Below are 21,585 nucleotides of genomic sequence, written 5' to 3'. Positions count from 1 at the left end.
ATACATACTATAATCTCCGTGAAACGGTGCCAATAATGACAACCAATCGGCTCCAATCGGCTTACAACAATTGTACAACTTTATTATTCGATAACTACCTGCACACTAGCCGTCATCGAATTGTCATAATCACCATACCGCCATACTAAACGATTTAACAACACTAATCACGCTAAATTCAATCTACGTCTACTCGCTGCCATCTCACCAGTTTTTGACGTACGCACCCCGATAGGCTTGTACACACGTCGATCATAACTAGCTGCATATTAACTGCAAATACTCATACATCTCATCCATGCATGGAACCCCTTTCTCTGCATTTTGCTGTCATCTCATCATCTACCGGTAATACTGAGTGACTGCGAACAGACAAAACATCGCAGTCATCTTTATACTCAATAGTTTTCTTCATTGTTACACACTAAATCGAACTGTAAATGTATGAAAAGAGGATATTAAGTTGAACATGTGAGTCATGGGTAGTACTCTACGGTCGCCGTCCCTGGCTTGTCTTCCATTTAACTTTTTCACAACATACAATCCCGCTGTCCGGATCTATTGCATGTCATTACAGATGTAATTGTGTTATGTTGAGACTATTAGCTCTGTATTGTTCCAACTGCATTTGATACATTTGATACCATACGTGGTTATAGTAGCCTTTTATTATGATAATAATTGTAGTGGTTTCGAGAATCGCGGAAACCTATTTCAACTTGCTCACTAGGTACTAAAATGGAGATCTAATCTTAACACCTAGGCTACAGCTGTTAAGTCACCGACGCACATACCAGAATGGTTTTGTAAGAAGTAGACTAAGTCGTGTAAGTAGAAATGATGATATTTGGGAATGCAAGAAACCTTGCCAATACCTCTTGAGTTTTTAGCTCACCTCACTATTCGCCTTTATTTTGAATTTCACGCTAATAAATCATGATGTCAGCCGAAACAGCAAGGATGAAATTTTTTACTAATATAGTCCTTATTAAAAGCAGTGATATTACACCACAGACGTTTTATTTTATTGTTTAATCACACACACAGAGACAAATTATAAAAGATGCAAACATAAAAGTCATGTGCCAGACAGGCCGCCACTTTTTTTCCATATATGACTATAATGAATTAAGTATTGTACACTACTTACACACGACAGAAAAATCCAAAGTTTGTCTTTGATATTATTCAACTGTGCAACTGAAGTTACACGTTTTCTGGCGCCTGCCAAGTTTCCTAAGTAAATTAGAGAAATATTCAACTTAAGACTAGCATCAATCAATTTATGATATTCCGGATACGGCGTCAATGCCAATAGGAACGCTTGCAAACGAACTTGTCCCGAAATTTCCAGAATTAGGAAGTTGCCAAACGGTTTCTTAGTAATGGCAATATTACTGCGCAAGAAATGCCACCCTCATTACACGTTAGCTCTCCCGACCACAAAGAACCTACTTGACCTGACGAAACGATACCCACTAAAAACGTGCGTGCGTGTGTGTGTGTCTATATTCTCGTGTGCGTCAACCATTGCTGCCAAAATATCTATTCTTATAGCTGTTTCATTCTTCCTTATGTTTCTGTTATAATATTTGTTGTTCTGTTTTGTTTACTTCCGAATACATCAACAATGGCGTCGTCCTGTGATCATTAAATGTCATTACTATCTTGAAATGTTTGCCTGTGGACTAGCAGAGCGCAGAATATACTTGGAATTGGCTATTGATAAGGTTTGTTCCATGTGTTATTAGTAGGACTGTGCTGACTCAGTAATTTACGCTGTTCATTCATTATTGATTAAATTTTAGGCTCAATTAGCACGGATTGCGTGCTGGGGCTGTTGACCTCGGCCGGCTCCTTTCTTGAGGTTTTGCTGTTCGTTCTGAGCCTGTCGGCCGAGATACTCCCAGTTGTGGACCATGAGCTTCTGGACGCAGAGAAGAGCCTCATAGCGAACGTTTGGATCACCGTGCGACAGCAGTTGCATCACACGGTGCTTTCCGTTGAGCTTTTCGATGACCCTGCAGCGAGGCAATCACAAATGATTTCAACAAGTAAATTAGAATAGCCATAAAGAATAGAAAATTGGACTAATAATGAGAGTAAATAACTGCAGTTGTTTATGACATTATAGCAGAGTCATTTGGGTCCAATTAGGGGCTTCAGGTTAACGATTCGTGACACAAGTACCGCTTAACTTCACCTTTTTAAAAAATTTTCACATATCTCACTGAAATTGGCTTTTTGTGAATTGAAAAGGTCGCTCATCCGCTAATATCCTCTAATTAATTCTCCAGCAAATTAACTAAAATCGACTTTTAATTATAAAAACAGCAACATAGTATATACAACTTCGTATGTAAGGAGTGACAGTAAGTTTGGTGAATTTTTTTGACAGTAAGTTTGGTGAAGGATGAATTATTTAGCTTTATTAGGTTCTACTTTAATAATTTAACTGGATGTTCCTATAATATGAAGTCACTTACTGTTTTCCACGGGGATAATGCCGAACATATTCTCCCAAGTCGTGAGCAGCCACCGTCACAATCAAGGGGTCCTCACTTTCAAGCAACGAGATAAGCATTTTTAAAAGTTCATAGTTCTTTTCGTTCAGCTTTTCAGCGTTCTCGCGCCAAAACTTCTCAGACGAATGAACCGGTGACCATTCAAGTCGGCCCGTCTTGATCTCATTAACGTACTCGTCGAATGAAGACATGTCTTGTTCCTGCAACGAAATAGACAACTTTCACGCTCTGTAGGTATCCTTTTCACATTTTGCTGGTTAAGGCAAATGACATGTTAGCTAAGATATGTGAGTGACATTGTATACGACTAAGAAGAACGGAATAACTTGAAAAGGAACAGGTGATGTTACAGATATCAGTATCAAACCCATAGATTAACAAAGCGATTCGTTATACATAACATCTCTACAGTTATGATTTAACAACAAATACACCGAGATGAATACGTACGAGAATTTGGAGCTTTTCGACAAGGTAGGTGATATCTTCAGCTACATCCGGATCCTCACGCGGGTTCTGCTGCAAGTTCACGAGATTCTTGAGCACCTTGCATTGGATCATGTTGATCGAATTTTCGCGAACAATTGAAGGCTCTTCGGGCTTCTCCAGGAAATTCTATCGTAAGACAAATAATTGTAAAAAGAGAATACGTTGAACGCACGATAAGATCCAAACACCACTTAATCCATAGTGTTAGAATCACTAGTGACCCCACTCTTCGTCAACCATTCACTGCGATATAAAAAATAGTGACCACTACTAACGTTCGCTTATTCGTACCCTGAGCGTGGCGAGGACAATTCGAGTTACTTTTTCCTTCTGGCTCTGAGTGAGCAGGTCAGCGAGGACTGGCACGATGTTCATTTGGCTCATGCGAGCACACAGCGGCCCGTTGAATGCGAGCACCCACAGGCAAAACGTGCACTGATACTGCATCTGGAAGTTGAGCTGCCCCACGCGAAGTACTTCCACAATGCTACAGAACGTGTGATGAATTAGCCATATACGTATTTATGTAAAAGCTAAACAACTTTTTAAACAGATATGAGCAAACTGAGATAATACTCGTAAAAAAATTCGTAGATAAAATTCGTGAGAACGAGTTTTATATTATTTATATTATTAACATAACATCTAGTGAAGACAATCCGATGCGTTTCAGACCTGTCGGACAAGGTACGCCTAATCAATAAGACAGTTCAGACAAACTTTTTTTCGAAATTTCTTATATTCATTATTTTTTGTTAAAAAATGTTGACTCACGTATTGATTCCGTTGACTGCATCAAACGGCTTTCGGTAATCGTCAATCCGCAGCATCATCTGCAGACATCGGGCTGCACTTTGCACGTACTCATTATTCTAAGTAGAAAGTGATGAACATGGTAGTACATAATAATACAATTAATTAAGTACACTAATAATTACGAATACTTTTTAGTAGTAAAATGCAGATATATAGGTCAATCTGCTCAATCCACCAACATACTCCATTATGTGCTGCTGTTCTTATAATATCAGCCAACACGAACAGGTAAAGTACAAAGAAACGTAGTCGCCTAAATAGTCAATTCCATCATGCTTACCGGCAGCTTAAGTTGATTCCGTAGCCAGATGAGGTACTTTGACAGATCGGGATCCTCCATACGAAGTCTTCCGTTGCAAGCGATTTTTGCAATAATACGGGCCGCCATGTTCGCAATAAACCCGTCCTGACGGCCAAGCAAATCGAGAAATGGCGCATATACCGATTCTTTGTGTTTGCGTGTGTAGTCCCGGAACAGGTCCACCCGATCAGGACTCTCTTCGAGCATGTCGTCGATAAGGATAAGCAGATACTGTACGGTCTGGTCCTTCGATATGTTTGCCACCAAACTACACAGCGTCTTGGCGCATTGTTGGCGAGCCTAATTTCATTCAAACGAGACGCCAGAACTCAAGTAAAGTTTACCGCACAATCTAACTAAAGAAATGCTTTTAGATCTGCGTCTCGTGCTACTTACCTTAAATACTGCTTCGAATGGCTTGGTTTTTCCAGTACGAAATAAAGTGTGTCTAGGCTCGGTTATGAACTTGGACCACCTCATATGTCAGTGATTTTAGTAGGCAAATTCGTTACCACTGAATGGTGACAGAAACACGGTGCACTGTTACTTATCAGCATTTTAGCGATAAATGTGTACGTCGCTTTGCGTGACGCTTAGCCAAACTGCTGTTTCATGATACTAATTGTATTAAATTTACCTGTTCGGTGCTAAGAAGCTTCGTACGAGCTTCAGCGTTAGTAGCCTGTTCATAAGACGTCAGGAATTGGTAGTCATCCTGGGTGATCATGTGCATCCTGATGAGATTTTATTAACAACAAAAGAGGAAGCATTAAAATTTAAATTAACTGGGCAACTATTTCATTTTTTGGGAAAAGCAGAGAAAAGGGGCTTCGGATTAAAGTGTACTACTCAGAAGATAAATTGATCTCTTCGTTCGCATTTTTCCACATTCTGCGTTCACATACAAGCAGCGTTTTGGCGTTACTTCTAAACGTGCGTGCATACGAACGACGTTTGCACAATATAGGATGAATACGTCTAAATGCTGAACAGGCGGGACGAATCGATGTACTGCCAATTAGCCACACAAATGTTATGAGAAAATAATACGAACTGTTTGTAGGATGCCCAGTTGACGTTTTGCTGCTTGATATCGAGCGCCTTCTGGTGCAGCAAACTGTTGACTGCGACCACGCCTGAAAATTTGAATAAAAACCAAAAAAAATGTCATTTAATGTCAACGAAAAATATACTGCTCTTTTTTTATTCTGTCAATGCCGCTAATTCATTATTTGATACACCGTTTTTCATTACGGTTTTTTTTTATTGCTCTTTGGTATCATAAACACGCAGGTTGAAAAGCAACTAGATTGAATATCTGGCCTTCTACTATTATTTTGACAAAAACGCGTAAATGTGGACATTGAACTGTTAAAGACAAAATAAAACTGAAAGATAACGATAAACGTATAGAAAACAAATACTATTTCAACTAAATTGTATCCTCACATCACGATATATAGCACCGTATTGACGAGCACGGTGGCTTTTTGGCTTTCGGATTTCTCCATTCCTGTTTTTTTAAAATATTTGTTTATTCGAATCGCGAAGTTGCGTGACCGTAGAACTCCGGAGCCTAAACATGTCCGAAATAAGAAGAATTCCTCACTCCTAGATTATTTGTTATAAATACAACAAGAAACACTTCAATGTATAGTATGTTATTATTACTGATTGTTTCCAAGCTCAGTATAAATGCGCAGTCGGTGTGACCTGCGGCTCCTCAAATAAATCGTATTCATAAAGCTATGCGAGTTCAGTCCTTTTAAAAGATGCCGTAGATTTCCCGTGGTTGTTTGTATTTAGAACATCATCCAGGTTCCTTACGAGGTTTATGCAGCCAACTTGACCAAAGGTCATTACAAAGCCGTACCAGGTTTTAACACTACCTAGAGACAAAGACCACTCGTTTTATTTTGGCTCAACGTATTTGCCAGTATTTCGATTATTTTTAAAGGTTACGTGAGGTAACCTTTAAGATGTAAAGTTGCACCGTATAAGGTACAGCTTTGCGGAACTCGAGCCAGCCTACGGTTTGCCCTTGGAGAGTGTCACTTAAACTGTCGTTAATAATTCAAAGGTATGCTTAGTATTGAACCAATGCTTGGCCTCGCATTTAAAGATTTCAATAATAGTCCAATGGGTTTTTGCTGGAAAAAGGCTACTCGAAAATTTAAGACGTAGTGGGACAGTTACATCTTTAATTCCGTATTCCATTCAGAAATTTTATTTTATTCAAAAAATATTTCAATATCTTGGAAAAATAGATAAAAATAGAACGTACATGAACTGATAATGCACGTCACAAAGTACTCAACTAAAATCCAGCTGATGTTTCAATGAAACTCAAACCATGACAAAACTCACCACTTTTAGAGATAAAACCTGAGGTGACCACTTTTGGCATGCTGGGACATACCGGGAATGGGCTCCGCCAAAAGGGTGATCTATATAGAGTTCCTGCACTAAAATTAATTGAATACGGCTTGCATTCCGTCTAATAGCGTCCTCACCCAATTCGCATGAAGCTTAGACATGTAAACCTCTGCTACATGAATTTCAACATGTAAATTAGAAAGATGTTCACATGTGCACAAGGGACCTCTATATCTATGTATGTACGCTACAAAACTATACTTCCTAATTGTGCATCATTTTCCCATACAATTTCATTCGCAGTCTCCTAAGTGAAATGAGCTTCACACATTGGAGCTTGTAGCTACGTGTAAGTTTTAGATTCAATGCTTCTATGTATTACCACTCGGATGCTTACCTGGTCTGAGAAAAAGCGAAAATTAAAGAAAGAGAAATTACTTTCAGTTTTATTTTTCTCGTCTCGTGTTCACACCTAATCTAGACAGAACTCGCTTTTGCAAAAGTTAGTTTTTTCTTTTGTGACATACCTTTTTCTATGTCCCTCGGCATGTGCGAGAGCATCTGGTCAAAGCTCTGTTGACGGCCTGACATTTTGACGGGGTTACTGTCAGAAAATCAGCTACTGCTTTTTATAGAAGAAAATGAGGCGCATACGAATTTCCCTCGCCTATTCGTGCAGAGCACAGTACTCAGTCTGGCACCCGCAATATTGTTATAACCTCGAAAGCTTCACCGGTTACATGAAGTTTACTTGCAAATGGTGAAGGAAAATAACACAAAATCGCTTACGACGCTGCCCTGTCTTGGATCAGATCGCACATATACACATACACACGGAGACACGTATAGGACAACCTTATAGTTCAAGCATTGTTCGTTCATATAAACACCAGAAAACTCAAACAGGAGGAACGAATGTCTATCACAGTATAACGGTGACTTCTCAACCAATGTGAGAGATTCTGAGATGGTCGTGCGCGATTTGCTACGACTTGAGCGCCCGATTGGTCTTGCTCTGCGTGTAAACCTTAACCCTATATAGATAAACTGGTCTCTCGTGTAAAAGCTTTTTGATGCGTTTTTATGTGACGAGACGTCGATAATTAGCTGGCTCACTCGAGATGGGTGCGGTCTTCCTCCAAGGGAATCACCGCTAGGGTACCACTCAAATAGTTAACTCAATGGTGCTTTTTGTCCACACGGTCACCTAGACGCAGAGCGGATGCATATTAAACCAATAATACGTAGACAGCAACGCTTTGTGGCAAAAGTAGTAACTGAATCAGCAAGAGCATTGGCAGCTCTAAACGAGCGGAGTTAAATCAGCTGATTACGTTGAACACGAGTGGGGGACCTTTAGCGAAACCCCGCCAAATTTAATAGTGTTTCTTTCTTTACTTGACTTACGGTGTTATATTAAGGGTAACGAAAATGTACTAGTTCATGCGTGATTTATTAAAAGTATGTATGTGCTAATTTTTCAGTAAATAATTTTACACACAGCAATATAACGCCAAGCAATACCCGAAAGGAACGCTTTTATATAATTTATAGAAAGCTAAGGACTTATTCCTTACCACTCCATCCGGTATGACGCCCACGGTGGCCAAATAAAATTACAAAAGCGATGGTACTTTGGCCAGAGCACACAAGTTTGCCGTAATAGTTTGATATACTATTCCTGTTATGCATAACTAAATGCCGTCTTTTTTTAACGTCCTCTTTTCGCTTTATTTGTCCATTGTTTATTTATCCATTCAGAAGCATTTTCCCTCCCACATACAGGTGTTTGTTATAATATAGTTGTGCTATAATATAGTTGTACAGAAGTCCTTATAATATTGTCGAAGGGTTAACTGTACATCTATATGTCGAGTTTAAGCTATAAATGTGTTTTGTTACTTAGTTTATTTCCTTATTAAGCAAAATGAAAAAAAAAACTATGAAATAAGCCTAGGACATCTCTGTCCGGCAAAGTGTGGACTCCCTGCCTAAGAGGGCTCGTCAAAGGTGGCATTATTAGATGCCATCCTGAAATTAGAGAATGAACCGTGCCTCGATCGGTCATCCGAGGTGGCCTGAAGGCACTCAGAGGAAGAAAACTAGTAGACAACTCGAATTAGCCGGGAACATGGATTGTGATCAGTCAGCATGCAATAAGCCATGTTATACGTGAACAAGGTTTTGCAACAGAAAAGACCCAATAGAGAAAGCCCGGCTATTTCCTCCCACGACAAAGCCAGGCTACAGGCTGTAAAAGTGGTTGAAGCCATCCTTGTACTAGAGGTTTTTGCATTTATTATATTCTTCAGGCTCCACACCGTCGGATTACCATACCCTTCGATCGCTGGCGAGGAAATGCCTAAGAGTATATTTGCAATTAAAACTGCTGAAATATCCTTCGATATCGAATATTTGCAATGAAAACTGCTGAAATATCCTTCGATATTTTCGATATCGAAGGATATTTCAGATACGAAACGGCACAAATCAGTTACTTAAGACATGGGTGAAAATGAAGAGAATGACGGCAAATCCGAGTAGAATGATGTACCTTTGTTAGGTGGCAAATTGCAATTACTAATAAATAAGCCAAATATATCTAACATTTATATGTTTAGCGCTTATGTTTGTTAATGCGTCCCTCAATATCTACAATTCGCGTTTTTCCGATTTCATTTAACGTGTTTAACGAAACCATACCTTAATGGATCGAGTCATTGCAGCATGGTAACTCACCAGGGGGTTCCTGCTCGACACGTCTAAACTTTTCCTTTCGTAATTTCTGGTGAGCCTTACGTAGCTTATCTTGTTTCTCTAGCTCTTCAATATCTTTCAGTACCGTTCCCACAGTCCGAGTGTAGATGTCGTCCCTGTTTTCGCTCCGATTCCGCGCCCTATCCGTACTTAAATTTTTTTTGTACTTGGCTCGGCGTATTGGACAGCCCTTGTTGTCTGACCGTTTGCGAACCTCTCGGAGAATTTGAGACGTTGTCTTTTCCACCTTAGCCTCTTGGTTTTTCTCGCAATCTTTCTTCTTCTTAATCTTCCTGTTATAAGTAGCTCCGCCTCTCGGCGCACCGAACATTCTCCGCAGAGCGCTTCGAAAAATTGTCACACATCGTGACGTCCAACCACACATACGGGTACAATCACGCCTCTGGATAACATCCAGGACGACTTTAGTAGGGCCTTAGTGTAATCAAAAGATCGGAACTATTGCTATACGGCCTAGTTTGAGCACCCCCGCCACGCGACATACAGCACACTAGGTCACTTGACTACCATCACAGGACTACAGAATTCCAGGCAGAGCTAGACCACAACGCCGCATTCAGTAAGAATTAAGTTCTACTCTGGCGCGAAACCTATCAACGCCGAGCATGAGTAGGGGTCGGCTTCGTTGTTCTCTCTTCTTTTTCGACCTATTCCTACGGTGTAGATAAATGATAGGAAGCTCCCGATATGAGTAGTGCTGCAAATATAAGCAGCCCTTGAACGTAAACTAAACCTCAACAATAGCTTAGTCAAGGGTAACCACAGTTCAAGCGACAGTCCGTGGTTCCGTGAAGGGTCGTTTGCAGCCGTTTTGCAACGATTGATACCCTATAGCCGGCAAGTCGGGCAGATAGAGAATGCGCGAAAAAATCGGCAGCCTTTCGACCTGAAGGACTGGTGTAGTTCGTGTGTTTTGCCGGAGAATTAACGTGTGAACATGCGCAAGCAATATATCAAAGTCTAACAATCGTGAGTCCCGCATGCAGCCATTAGTTTGACGGATTATCTCTATCTTCAACATAAACTAGTACGTCAATAAGCTGATGCTATGTAACTGTGTTGAACCATGTCTAGGCATCTTGTAACGCTTTCAGACTTTCGAACTTGACAGCTGCCGCACCACCGGGAATGTAGAAGATAAGCCGATCTTTGATTCAACCTCATATGTACGTTTCGACTAGCTTAAAATGAGTTGCGGATTTGATGACAATTTATACACCTTCTCCAAAATGTTCTTCCATTGTTCGTCACCATGCGTGCTTGTCGCTCACAGATTCTTCGTATGCCTCATACAAAGCGGCACTTTGTGCTCATTCCGATGCTCGACACTTTTATGGGTGGGGCACAAGGCGATCCGTAGAATATCTAAAACTGACTATAGTCATGTATTGTTGGCTGCAGAGATTGCGTCGGAGCTAATTCTGATATTGTCAGAGCTAAATTGTTTATGGAGCAACAATTCATATACGTCATAGGTGTACGTAGCCTATATATTTTATGTATTTGTATAATCCAGTGTGCACAATTGAGAGACTACCAAACAAGCATTTTTGCTGTATCGAGTATCTTCTAAAACGTATATATATATAGTACTTGTTAATATATTATTTTATAGTTTTCTTTTCCTCCAGGACTGCAGGCTCTCAACGCCGATACCTTCACCAAAAGCAAAAGTGCTTACTTTGCAATACAATTTCTTAGTAGAAAGAGAAAACCCAACACAAAGCGAACTAAGGGAATTGTACTATGTTGGCCCACTTTTTAATTCTCTTAAATTCATTTTTTTGTGCAGTACGCTCCGTATGTACCAATATAAAAAATATGTAACATAATCCCAGTACATGAGATTTTACCGATTTGGCCGAAACACCTGCTCGTACTAATATACACGATTCTCCTTAAGAATATTGCCAAGATTACTTACCCATCCGCTGGTCCTTGACAAACTCGTCAACGATCGAGGTTCGGCGGTGAGCGGTTGATAGCCTTCGATAGGTTTGCGCCGTTTCCATAAACTCCTGCAACACCTGTGCAATAGGAAATCAACGAATTTAGTCGAAAATCGTAGATAACAACACAAATGATGACGGCATCAGTCAGCTACGGCTTGAAAAAGCGATTATCTTATTTGAGCCAGTGACTTTATTGCTATGTTCATCATGCACAAAAAGAGGGCAGTGACTTCGTGAGATAAACTGGTGTTTTCGAGGGAAAATACGGTGGTAACGCCAGTTGTTTATAGCCATTTGTATACAGATTACGCATTAGTATATTTATGATTAACGAACATTCTCAGGCCGTCCATCTTATTGTATGCACACATGTGTGCATACAAGGGGTCGTTTTCTGAATATCATAATTCATGTCGTTCTCGGAAGTCATATATTCTTCAAACATATTATAGAAATAATTTTTTAATTAACTTAGATTAAATTTAATACAATTTTCTCTTAAAACCGCTTTTAATTAATCTTAACCGTACTTCGATGGCGTGGAAATATACGTACGGTTTTCTAGTTGCTGAGCGCTATATCACTGATTCAGTGATTTTCTGCTCAGCTAAAATTTAGCATTTATATGATTGATTGAATATATGTATTTCTATATATATATATATATATATATATATATATACACTGAATGTTATGTCATATCTTATGGCTTTTTCAACATTCAAAGATCATATTCTGTATACTTCATAAACAACGATTAACTGATGCTCGCAGGCAATGTTGGATATTAATCAAACTCGTGAAGTTTCGAACATACTTTCAAGATATGATTATCAACATTTTATCGTATAGTGAACTTGCAGCTGGAATAAAAACTGTAATAGCCAATTAATAGACTCTGCTGAATGGAAAGTTGAATCACTGAACACCTTCGTGCATGATAAAATCATCGCAAGCCCAGGCCGGATTAGAACTAGCCTGGCAGTGAATGCAGCTCGAGTTGCAAAAATAATCGACTGTCTATGCAGCCCAAGAAGCAGAACTTTGTTGTTCGAATTCGCCACTTACTATAATTTTTAAGAAAAACTGTTCTCCATAGTGTTTATATAACAGAGATTGTTACACATCGTTTTTCGTAGTGCTTTTTAGATTTAGACATTACATTCGTACTCGAGGGCCCGTTTCGCTTGTGTCTACCACTTCAATTTTATTATCTTTCAATGCCACCAGGGGGTATCCGTTAAAATACCTAAGGCTAGATTAGCGGAACACTCATTTTATCTTTGCAAGCGTCTTGTTCATTCATCATAAAATTGGGTTATCTTTTTCCAAACATTTTTTTAGTTCATCTTGATTTTATGATGAATACCTTAAGGCAGGATAAGATGAAATACCTGCGGAACTGATTGTGACTGAGTGTTCAGCGGCTTCTGCCTTCAATTTAATAAATTGAGTACGTGGACCAAAGTACCAAATGATTATTGCTCATTGAAGATATATCATAGTTTTAAGCTTTGTGCCATCTCTTAATTTGCAATTATTAACAGTAGGCATCTTGAGCACAACTTTTTCTTGTCTACTGGACACTTTACTGATAGTGCCTATACATTTTCGGAGAGAATACTCTAGTTCCAGCACGTCAACCATGTTGAGGTGGAAGCTGTCTCTCACATTATCGTCATTTGCTTAGAAATTAGGCAAGATGTGCTTAAGATGGCTTTGTTTCTGCCCTTCACTATTGTAGAATTCTTCGTATAGACATTTTCGACGGAAAATCGCTTGGTTCAATCACGCTCTAAATGACTGAGAAAGGTATTACTGTAACAAAGGAAAATGTGCCCGCTCCTGACAGGTCGCAAGGAGTGGTGACCAATTCATCCTCACAGAGCCGCAACAAGTCTGCGAACATCGAAGAAATCGTATTCTCTAAGCACACTCCGCTAAACAAAGAAATCTCGATGGCCACTGGTGAGTTTGACACTGGATATCTGTACGTGTATTATGCGTGTATCAGCTAATGGTAAAATTGGTCATAAAAACCCAAACTTTGATGTAGCTGCGCTTATGATGAGGACTTATGATAGTTACGATAGATTAGCACAACGATAAAAAATTTTATATGAAGCTTGCAACAGTGAGCGTGACGATAGTCCAATTTTGCTATCCTTTTCCTGCTCGCTTTGCACTCTTGTGTCACCGGCCAGTGTTTCATGTGGTAAGCGCGCGATGTTTTCCTCATACGCTACGATCGTGCCTTAACGAAACTCCCAAACGAGTTTTACGTATTGGAATAAATTGTTCAGCCCAACTATAGTGCTTAGTAAAATCTGTTAAGGGTGAGAAGATTAGCCCTGTGTGATTGATATATATATATATATATATACCTGATCATGTTGCTCTTCTTTTATCGCGTATTTCGTCATCTTAAAACCGCGAAGCTGCTTGGCAGGTGGCCGGTGGTTCTGAAAGAGCATCCGTTAGTAACAGAAGACAAACAAATTAATTTTAAAACAAAAAAGTACTAACCTTGTTGAGAAGCACATAAGTTAGTGAAATTAAAAAAGACGAGGTAGTCATATCCGAATATTAATTTACACCTACATAGAAAACACATTGATCACGTGTACAAACCCACATTCGCCAGAAAAGTCATTCAAGGCGTTTCTCTCAAAGCGTTGTGTACTCCTCCATATTTGAAAGGAACTCTCGTTAGACTATAAATTAAATTACCATCAATGCACGAGACGCAAAATAAATTCGGGAGCAACGACAGAAATAAAGATCTCCCTATACTAGCTAAACTAAAAGATCGTTTATTCACTATGCTCACGGTCCAAGTCTTGCCGAACAGTGGGGTTTGTGAAAAATTACGTACGTCGTAATATATATGCATGCTATGTAATCACGGGCTTATCATGTTATGAGCTTTTGAAATTGTTTTTCTGTTGAGTTCAGAGCGATCCAGTTCTTTTTCGTAGCGATGGAGCTCCTTAAGCCTTGTACAATAGTTTGCCACCGTTTTTCTGTCCCCTACGCGTGAATCTCTCACACAGAACACTAATGTTCGACAATCAAGGAAGGCTGTGTCTAAGGCAGCTCTAGCTTATATGGTGCCAACAGACAAACACAAACCAGCCGACCAACTGCTTTATCATGTACCCTATTCGTAACATATCTCCACTGAGTATATTCTTAATCCATGTCACAGGCCGTTTTCCAACTATGTTCAGAAACTGAATTCCAATAAACAACTCTTTTTACTTGCTAACCAAGCAGCTGTTAACGAATGTCTTATTTCTCTCTTATGCCTACCATGCTGATGCACTCGATCTGTTGCCTATACACAGTAAAGGACTCTGCACTAGTCTACCGCGAGTGTCACCATCCAGGACCACGAACCGAACAGGCCCCCAGCCTGCCAACAGATCTTAGTCAATTTTACTATTACGGTAGTGCGTAAAATCGTTTCGTTTGCTGGCCCTTAATGTGGCCAGAGCGCCTATTGTTTAGCGGTTTAGCTGTCACTTCTTCGACACCAGCATTTCACTCAGCGCTCATCCGCTCTTACTCGCTCCATCACCGTTTTAGACTCTGTGACGGTCACGGAAAACACTACTTTCTACGGCAGATATGTCGTCTCTGACGTCCATCGTCAATTGTCTGCCTGGCCATGGAGACGACACTCGATGCACCTTTACACCACGGATAGACCAGAAAAAGAGAGGGGAATGTACAGGATTCTCGTATGTCAGGAACTGTTCGTCCATGGAGAGCTGGCGGCCAATGAACCATCTGTGCGGTCAGTAGAAACAACAATGGAAGCCATGCCAATCAGCTTGGTGCTTTTACGCACCCACATAATGCAGAGCAGAGCGAGGTGAGTGGCTCCGACCCAGTTCGACACGCTCGTTGCGATTGCCCTGTCGTCGTGGCTGTTTAGTCAATCGCTCCGTTGCGGGGCGGGTGCTCTGACACGCCGGAGTACGCTGCTTGACTGGCTTCTGGCACAATGCCATCCTCAATTTTGTCCCCCAGCTGTCGACGTACGTAAGCACCCCTGCTAAACCATCAAATTGAGTTTATTGTAGGGTTTGTAAAACTTCGTGGGGTTGTAGGCGTGTCGCCGACTCATTCTCCGTATTGGTGTTCTCTAGAAACTCCCCTCGAGAGCGAGACCGTATAAGCAATCCTAGACGGAAGCTACATTAAACGGTCGTAGCCTTTAAACGTTCTAAATGTACGTACCTATATAAGCGAACCCGGTACACAACGCGTAGCAGCCTTCAAACACGTCGACCGCTTACGGTAATGGTGCCACGACTGGTTTTTTGGAGTGCACTAAGTTGAATAAGTCCTATTTAAACCCCAGTGGAACGGATGAAAGAACGTGTGCTTGTAATCAGCATCGCCGAACGCCGACGATGATCGTTGCAACGGAACAATGCAGGAAAGATGCCTCGCAGTTTGTCAACAATAGGTCATGTTTTTTTGTTTTATATCAATGTCTTATATAATTATTATATTATATGGCTACTCGTAATCGATCCCACATTGCTTCGTTGACCCAAGTGTTATTCTTTAATACTTATGCGACTAGTTAGCGGAGTGAAAAGAACGTTCTTTCGTTTTATAAGGGAACGCTTTTCCCATTGCCATTCCCAATTGATTTGAAGCGTTTTCGTCTTCAAATAGTATTTGCTACTGCTTCAATATATGAAGGCTCGCGTGGCATCTCTGCAATAGAGGAATAGATCGTATAATGTAAGCCTACACGCTTCTCTCGATGTTTCTTTGATCTCCTTCGCGAAATTCGTCTTTATTTATGTTTTCTTTGCAACATTCAGGACCGGCTGGTCTTCTTGTGCATCTCGAACCTCACCTTTCAGTTGTTGGTGTCAAGTCCAATGCCGACGGGTCGTTGCATTATCACAGTTATTTCCACAGCTAATGCCCGTTGCGTCTTGTCTGAACACGTGTCACCAAACGGGCACTCAACTATCACCATAAATGGGTCGAGCGCAAATCAAGGGACGTAACGTATTGATATGTTATTAGGTGTTATTGAATTGACAAACTTGCCAGCACAGTCGAGGTTATGGATCGGTATTTGTACTATTGGATTCTAGATGCAGTGTTTATTTTATAGCTAGGATGGACAAAGTTTATTAAAAATATTAATAATTAAAATGGTGGTCGGTAGAAAGCTAGTACTTCATAACTTAGAGCGACGCCTACGTGTCCTGAATTCTTTATTGACCAACAGAGCTTTCTGCGTCACAAATAGGAACTATTTGCTAACACTAATCGCTGCCAGTTTCCGGTGCCACCAACTTCCGCACGTACAATGACTAAGGACAGTGAGGACTGATTAAATAAGCCGACGATAGCTAAATCAGTTTTTACTATCCAAGAAAATGATAATCAACGTTCGCTTTAACGAACTGATATCCAGTGAGAAATCCTACATGTTAGTTCTCTACTTTTCTTAGGTAAGTTTTCCCTAAAGCTTTCGAAAACTATGAAAACATGGTTTGCACAAAATTTGGTACACAATATAGATTTGTTTGTCCGGCCTAACTGATCTGTCTGCCGAATGGTTATAGACTCAACTTCCATTTAAAATAAATTCAAAGTTTTAAATACACACTCGTACAGTAATATTATAGATGAAACTAAACTTCGCGTATTAATAAAATAGCTGACTAATTACACATGTAGATTAAAGTAAAAGGAAAAGGAGAAAAAAAAGGACGCAAAACGAGCGGCTGGAGCAGCGACTGGTTACAAAATGGTACTCGAAAATTATAAGAAAATGAATGATAGTGAAATATGACAGCTTGTGAATTTACAGTGACTATGTTGAAAGCCAATGCAATTTCAACATCAAAAAAGACTGAGTTAAGTGAACACCGACTGCGCCGACATTGGAAAAACTAAGTAGCACATTACATGTTGTTAATAAATAGGTGTTGGGGGATCTCGAAGGAACTAACGCAAGCTAAATTTCGTTGTAGACAATGCTTACGTACTTCTCATTGCAGTTCAGTCAGATTGGCTCGTTAAGTTATAGAAGTTGACCTTTGTCCACTAAGTGATCAATGTACTGATAACAAGGCCATTGTTAAACAACTCGAAATTACGTCTATGCAAATGCGCAGCATTATCGGCGAAAGTAGGAAAAATTAAATCGTAAATTACGAACTTCTTAACTTAAATTGGGCACTCGATTCAATTATGGCCAGCTTCAATGACAACAAGAAAGGCAAGGCGTAACGCAAAGCACGAAAATTAATAGTCGCAGTTCGCTCGTAGGGAAACGGTCGATAGAATATACTTCATCCAGGTTTATGTATGTAGACGGACAAAGAATATGGCTATGATCAGCAGATATTAAACCTCTGGTGATATTGGATTTCGTATGATTTGGCCGTTACAAATTGTGCGACGCCGTGGCGTAACAAAGGGTAACTGGAATAGAGCTCGCTTTTGACAGAAATGAGACAATGTTTGAAGTAGCTTCGGCAAAATGGCCGAGCTGCTTTGTTGACTGTTAAAGCAAACAAGATGCGACTACTAAACAACAAAAACGGAACACGGCTGAAAAAAGCTTCAGTCTCGACCAGCAGTCCGAATAGACGTATTTTTTCGACTACTATGTTACTTTATACGCATCTCGACTATACGCTGACCTATACGTTTTTAGCAACAAAGGTTGGCTAGCAACATTTAGCAGTATTTTGCAATTCAGTTGTGCGAAACATTGCAAAATCGGACAGAATAACCAGACACTTACTAAGGCGATCTACGTATTAAGGTAGAATACGCTCCCTTTTTTTGATACTCTGTCATTGTGTGCACTAATTAACGTCATTGAAGCATTCGTTTTCACTGGTAAAAATCCTCGTTGTGTAGCAGTATATCGTGCTGCGCATCATTCTCATGGATCATTCGAGCAGTCTAAAATTTTCACCGAACTGCCAAAGTACACAAGTAGGTTGAACGCCTTAAGTTGAACGCTAACCCTGCCTGGGCAAGCTACGGCCAATCGATACTGATATCAAATCATCTTTAGTATCTGCTTTCAGAGAAAAATGTTCTTCTCTGCAATATATTACAGTCTATAGATTGAGTGTTCCCCTTTAACTAAACGTCTGCTTTCGCTGTAAATCAACACTCCAGCGCAGTGATCGTATCCATCAGGTCCGAATATCGTTTGCGTTTAGTAGATTCAAGGCACTAGTTTCGAGAACGGAAGGTCATCTTGTGATACCTTCCGAATTCCCATGGCCTCTACAAATGTAGGAAACATACAGTTCGAACTACCGGCTGACTGGCGAATGACCTGTGCCAGGAAGGCTTGTGGATCCTTTAATCACCGCAAAGCATTAAAAGGCTACGACATGCCGCAGCTGGTTACAAGGCTGTTACAGGCCAACAAATGTCTTATGACGTTCCTATCATCAATTCAATTCAACGCTTTTTACAGAACTGTCGCTCGTTTCCACGATTAACTTATTAACGAATATAAGTTATCTGATGGACAATAACGGCACTAGCTTTAAGTAGAAATACTCTGTCCTTGGCAATGACACGAAAAATTCACTTGGGCTGCGGTGCGGAGCAACAGCATGCGACTATAGTTAAATCACCCGTAAGTTCCCTGACAGCTGAAAAACGTGTCCTATAGGGTTGTGTATCACATTATACTCTACGCTACAGACACACTTGGAGTTTTCCAGAAACAGGCTGCTACAGGACGTCACGTGAATCAATCGCGTCATGGGACAATTGCTCCTTACGACGTCGACGGCTAGCTATCTATGTTCCCTGACTGCTGCTTAACAAAGTCACAGTTTTTCGTTGTTTACGAACCAATGATTTTCTCACGTCGACATTAAGCATCCTCATTTGATTCACTGAGTAAGTTATGCCTCAAGTTCAAATACTTCATATTGCGATCGTTGAAATAAGCCGTATGTAAATTTATACTGCGGTATTTTTTGACGAATAATATCCTATGAGAAGGTTACTTCGTGGTGATAAGTATTTGACTATTGTCTTAAACATAGATGGAAAAGGAAAGGCAAAGTATTAGACAAAAAGTATAGCAATCAGTTAGAATCTATAGCGAATTAACGAAGGTTTCTCCGTGTGTCTGCTACATATTTTGCTATACAATTGAGTACTTCGAGTTTAAGGTCTGCTGCTTTGATCGTTACGCATTGCTCTTCACAGGTGTCTTGTCGTTGAATGGACAAGTATTGTACGCAGTCCATACCAAATCTCCATCAGGCTGGCCTGGATCGAACGTCCAGAGTTTTTGATTACATACTGTGTGTTCAACTTCTTCATTTGAATCGATCTGTAACTTCTTTCTTAGAGTTTAAAACCAAACCGTAAAGGACAATCCATCTTTGATGACTGATCTTCGCCAGCCTATCACGGTAATATGTGACCGTCTTTCTCGAACTGTGACGCACCACTCCTTTCTGTAAGAATGTGTGTGGTTGACTTATGATGATATTGCTGAAATTGCTCCCCGTACCTCTTCTACACTTTCCTTAGAAAAGCAAGAGCAACGTGATATTACCGATTAATACGAAATTCATTACCTACACACATAAGTCAAACCTGAAGCAACTGAATCAGATTCCTAGAGGTAAAGACAATAAGTTTCACTTTATAACTTATACTTAGATTCAATACAATATCCCAATGTAGGGATAATGTTGCTTCGACAACTGCGCGCTCTATGCCACAGCATTGACACCGATTGTAGGAACGAATTGTTTTTCGTCGATACACTTCGACGTGCACACACACACACACACACACAGACACACACAGAGACACACACATGAAGACAAGATTAAGTTTAATCAGACCAAGAAGATTGCGGTGCTGCCTTTCCCAGTGACTCACCACTTTGAAAAACGACCCTCGAAGACACCGAAGGCGTTTCTTTGACAGCCCGACTCGCGCAATGTTTGGGACTACGTTATCCACTAGTAGTTCTATTCAGATCCAGTACATGCACTAATCGCCTACTGTAATTCGTCTTCCTGCCCTTTTAGTACGGTAGATATTTCGCAGAGTTTACTTAGTTCCGTTTTGCCGTAACTATGGTATCGTCCCCTTTCAACGTAAGGACGTACTGGAATCACGCTCGTCTTAATCTCGTTCAGCAAGCCTCCGTTCCTCCGCCAAGTGGTCCTCTCCGCTACCAAGTCATCTTGTACTCGTTGAACTCCTTTTCTAAGCTGTCCTTCTTCTTATGTGGTAGCAATTCCAGCCGGCTGGTCCAGGTATACTAAGCTCTGCCCAATGAAGCGTATATGTCATAGACAAGTAAGAGAGATCCATCAGCTAAGAAGCCAGGTTAGTTTTCCTCGGGAGAACTACGAGTGACTGCAATCGCTCCATGGGGCGGGTGGCCAACCATGCGACTTGGTCATATGACTCCCATCGAAACGCGACGCCGGTGGCGCACTCACGTAGGGACGGAGGGACGCACAAAGAAACGGACTACTCAGTCGCCACTCTGCAATTTACACTGACCGTAGTAGATCTCTCTGTTCGGACGCCGTTTTGTTACGGCTGCTGCTGGTCTGCTGTCTCCCCTACGGGAAAGCGATCGCTAGCGCCCTCACTGCAAAGGCAGCGGCGACTATTGTGGCAGCAATCACGGCTGCCGTTGCTGTTTTTCTGTCGTCGGTACAACCGGCTAACTAGACGACGAGACGGTTGCCGCCCTCGCGATCCCTGCTGTGCTCGATGCTCTTCTATTCCAACCTGTTGCTTCATTAGCACTACTAATAGCTACCAGCTGACAACTTTTAAATGCTGCTGTACTAGAATTTGATTGCTTCTGCTGTTGCTGGTAATGCGGCATCCGGTAGCGGCAGAAATTTTGTTAGCAGTCAGCTATTCCGGCTCTAAGTTACTATGACTACAGCTGTGTCGGCTGTTGTGGATGCTGTTGCTTCTGCTTCTTAAGTACAGGGTGGCGCGGATGGCTCAATAGTCGCCTGCTGAAACTAACGGAAAATGGCGATGAGCGACCAAAGCGCTGCCATACCATCATAATTCCGCTAGTGCAAATAACCACTAGGAGATCTCCATCGTTGGCATTGCTGCTGCTGCTGCTGCTACTTCCTCTTCATCTACCGTTACTACCACCGTCGTTGAGATTGTCGGTACTGTGCTTAAATAGCACATGACTGTTGGCTATTTCTATTGCGCGCGCACACAGAAGTACGCAAAACAGATTCGCTAGAGTTAGGTGCCGCTGAAACCTATGACGATGTGGCCAATGCCTTTGCCACGCATTTTTCGCTATGTCACTCCA

General features: G+C 40.9%; 1 protein-coding gene across 4 annotated transcripts; it reads right to left on the bottom strand.

Moving 5' to 3' along the window:
- Window positions 1–51: 51 nt before the first annotated feature.
- Window positions 52–20,780, bottom strand: VhaSFD (V-type proton ATPase subunit VhaSFD). 4 transcript variants are annotated; one of them, XM_086971077.1, is made up of 12 exons: window positions 20,160–20,780; window positions 16,117–16,232; window positions 13,622–13,699; window positions 11,210–11,312; window positions 5,186–5,267; window positions 4,769–4,865; window positions 4,111–4,431; window positions 3,789–3,886; window positions 3,306–3,501; window positions 2,976–3,140; window positions 2,487–2,725; window positions 52–2,021 (listed from the first exon to the last, which is right to left on the bottom strand). In XM_086971077.1, exons 3-12 carry the CDS (start codon window positions 13,658–13,660, stop codon window positions 1,811–1,813), a joined length of 1,551 nt encoding a protein of 516 aa, XP_086827203.1. In that variant the 5' UTR covers window positions 13,661–13,699; window positions 16,117–16,232; window positions 20,160–20,780; the 3' UTR covers window positions 52–1,810. The 4 variants fall into 4 exon arrangements, with proteins under 4 accessions (XP_086827203.1, XP_086827204.1, XP_022700365.1 ...); XM_086971078.1 differs by lacking the exon at window positions 16,117–16,232; XM_022844630.2 differs by lacking the exons at window positions 16,117–16,232; window positions 20,160–20,780 and adding an exon at window positions 14,550–14,568.
- Window positions 20,781–21,585: the final 805 nt, after the last annotated feature.

This window comes from Varroa jacobsoni, unplaced genomic scaffold (assembly GCF_002532875.2).
Source record: "Varroa jacobsoni isolate VJ856 unplaced genomic scaffold, vjacob_1.0 scaffold_1120, whole genome shotgun sequence".
In the NCBI taxonomy this organism is placed as follows: Eukaryota; Metazoa; Arthropoda; class Arachnida; order Mesostigmata; family Varroidae; genus Varroa; species Varroa jacobsoni.
Note: the sequence above shows the minus strand (reverse complement) of the source record. Positions and strands in the feature narration are given on the sequence as shown.

Bases quoted from the DNA above. Each gene is read 5' to 3' on its own strand.
- VhaSFD (XM_022844630.2), bottom strand. The intron at 11,313-13,621 runs GTATATATATAT...CCTATTGCACAG, and splicing joins AAGAAGAGCAACATGATCAG to GTGTTGCAGGAGTTTATGGA. The intron at 4,866-5,185 runs GTTCGTATTATT...AAATCTCATCAG, and splicing joins AACTGGGCATCCTACAAACA to GATGCACATGATCACCCAGG.